This window comes from Aulostomus chinensis, chromosome 5, assembly GCF_037954235.1.
Source record: "Aulostomus chinensis isolate RoL2024-O1b breed Wild chromosome 5, RoL_Achi_v1.0, whole genome shotgun sequence".
Taxonomy (NCBI): Eukaryota; Metazoa; Chordata; class Actinopteri; order Syngnathiformes; family Aulostomidae; genus Aulostomus; species Aulostomus chinensis.
Genome location: NC_141324.1, coordinates 15,888,008 through 15,890,625, shown reverse-complemented (window position 1 = coordinate 15,890,625; position 2,618 = coordinate 15,888,008). Strand labels below are relative to the sequence as shown.

The following is a 2,618-nucleotide window of genomic DNA, read 5'->3' as shown; positions in this document are numbered from 1 at the left end:
CGCTGGACAGTGGGGAGAGCGAGCCGTGGCCCATCCCGGACACGGACATCTCTTTGGGGTAGTGATTGTAAAGATTGCCCATGGAGGCGAGCCCCCGGTGGTCGTCTCGCATCAGCGTGAAACTGCCGCTGACGTTCCCCGCGGAGAGTCGCTGATGGGCGGCAGCATGGTGGTGTGAGTGCGGGTGGTGAAACTTATCCGAGACGGTGGATATCGGAGGTAGATGCTGCAGGGGGGTCAGGGTGGTGTACGTGTTGCTAAGGCTCATCCCGGTCTCACACATGCTGATAGACGGGTGAAGGTGTCCAGACAGCGCGGACGGGTCTGTCCTGTAGTCCCCACCGGAGCCCTCCAGGATGGAGGTCATGCCGGAAACCATGGCTGACCGCGCGCCGGGAGCGTGCGAGACCAGATTCCGGGGAGTTGAGCTGGGGGACGGCGAGGGTCGCGCGTGCGGAGAGCTCATGAGGTCCCCCACCTGGGAGTGCGAGGAGATGCTGTGAAGATTCTCCATGGTGAGCTCCATAGCTGGAAGGATATATGTTCCCCTGTCCCACCCTCCCCACCCTCGCCCCTGTCTATCCCTCTCGCTCCTGTCTCTCACTCTCTCTAAGCTCCTCAACCCTCCTGGAGCGATAAAATTACCCAACCATTTGAGCGCCAATCCATTGATTAGAAATCTCCGATCAATCCAGGACGACGTGGAGGAGAAGTTCTCCCGCAGGTGTCGAAGTGCGAGCGTGGGTTCTGCGTTCCTGCGTGCGGGAGCTCTCGGGGACTATATCTCATCTCTGCTCCAACAGCGCTGCCACTGAGGAGGCTGCGCCGCGTGTAACAGAGAGAGAGAGATGGGCGCGCGCCTGTGTGTTTAAAATGTGGGGCGGGTACGAGTTCACTTATTAGTCCCGCCGCCTGAACCGCCGAGGGGGGAACGCCACACACCGGATGCAGTTCTCCCTGATCCTGTTATTGGCTGAGATGAGACGGGCTTTAGATATTAGTACATATGACGCGCGCGGGTGTATTTGATGTAGGCCTTGCCTTCGTAAGTGTAACACACACACACACACACACACACACACACACACACACACAGGTGTGAGACGTAGTGGGACTAAAACACAGGTATCGTACTGCACCTGTGTCCGGACTCAGGAGTTCCTCCCGGAAGGCTAAACTGTTTTCCCACGGACTGTATGGTTTTGCATTTATACGCTTAGCGATAAACCCGATCGAAGTATTGATTGACAGAGATTAATGACGTGGCTCAGGCCAAGGATGGGGGTGGTGGTGGGGTGGGGGCAGGTCATGAAGTTAGTATCGCAACGCTGCAGACCAATGACGGAACGAGGTTTGGTTTGAAGTTCACAAAGTCCAGAGTTTTGGATTTCATTGACTAATAAATATATTACTTTATCTTTGGAAAAAAACTGTAAGTTTAATAATTGTTTTTTTTTCATATATTTTGTGACGCACATAAACAAAAGGCTTTAGACTAAAACCAGACAGTTGAAAGAGAAATTGGACCATCAGTTTGCCTCTAATGAATAAATACACATACGCTCATAACTTGTTAATGCACGAACTGTTTTCTTTGTCATAAACGTGCAGAAAACCAAGGCGGTTCAACCCAACAGATCTATAAATACTCCCGTCAATCGGAGTGATAATCCAACCTGTTTAGGAGCAGTTTACCGGAGTTAATTCTAATCCGATACTTATAGATGAGAGGGGATGAATTATTAGGAACCAAAGACTTCAACATCTCCATAAATTACCGACTCCAAAATAAATAATCATAGAAATAAATCGGCAACTCTCAAACAGACTCAATACGTTCAATATTTACCTCGTGGAGAGAGTATTTACTGCAGGGCTGCTGTTCGTTTTTACTGTGTTCCTAATATATTGGTTAGAGAGTGTAAATAAAATAAAGTGTAAGCAGAGAAAGTGTAAGATCGTAGAATAAATTAAAAATACTATATTTTATTGGATTGAATCGTAAATTACCTTTTTTTTTAATGTATTTTGCAGACAATCAATGTGTTCTGTAACTAACACAAACGGTGGAGGAGCCGAGCCCGATACTGGTGATTGATGTGTGTGTGTGTGTGTGTGTGTGCGTGCGTGCGTGCGTGCGTGCGTGCGTGTCCAAAGAGTAAAAACGTCTCATTCTCTACTGACAATTTTTTTAAATTTATTTGTCTCATTTATTCCAAATAGAAATTCGTCTAATTTGTAGTTGCAACGGGAAGAAATATCTTCTGAGTTTACAGATGTTTAATTCAATCCGTGTTCTGGATGTTCTGTCCACGTGTAGTCCCATCAGAAGGAGAACTGTTCTGCTTGTAATTCAGCAGTCAAGAACCCGCCACAAACAGGCCTGTCAAATAAAAACATAAATATATTGATTCTTACTCCAAAGTCGCTTTAACAATTCTATGCTTCTTTTTTTTATTGCAAATTTGCGATTTCATGTCATTTGCAGGATTTCTAGACTGAATAAACAGAACGTTTGCAAATGATTGATCGTTTTTAAATCGTCTCGTGTGTCTCTTCAGTGGATAAATAAACACGATTAGATATGTAATCCCCGTCTGTGAAAAAATAAATCAGAA

At 46.6% G+C, this 2,618-nt stretch overlaps 1 protein-coding gene across 1 annotated transcript in view; it reads right to left on the bottom strand.

Moving 5' to 3' along the window:
* Window positions 1-526, bottom strand: part of onecut3b (one cut homeobox 3b) — a 13,911-nt gene extending 13,385 nt beyond the window's left edge. The window contains exon 1 of the mRNA XM_086203461.1: window positions 1-526. This exon is cut by the window's left edge and continues 555 nt beyond it. Within this exon, the coding sequence (XP_086059587.1) occupies window positions 1-526 (526 nt within the window).
* Window positions 527-2,618: the final 2,092 nt, after the last annotated feature.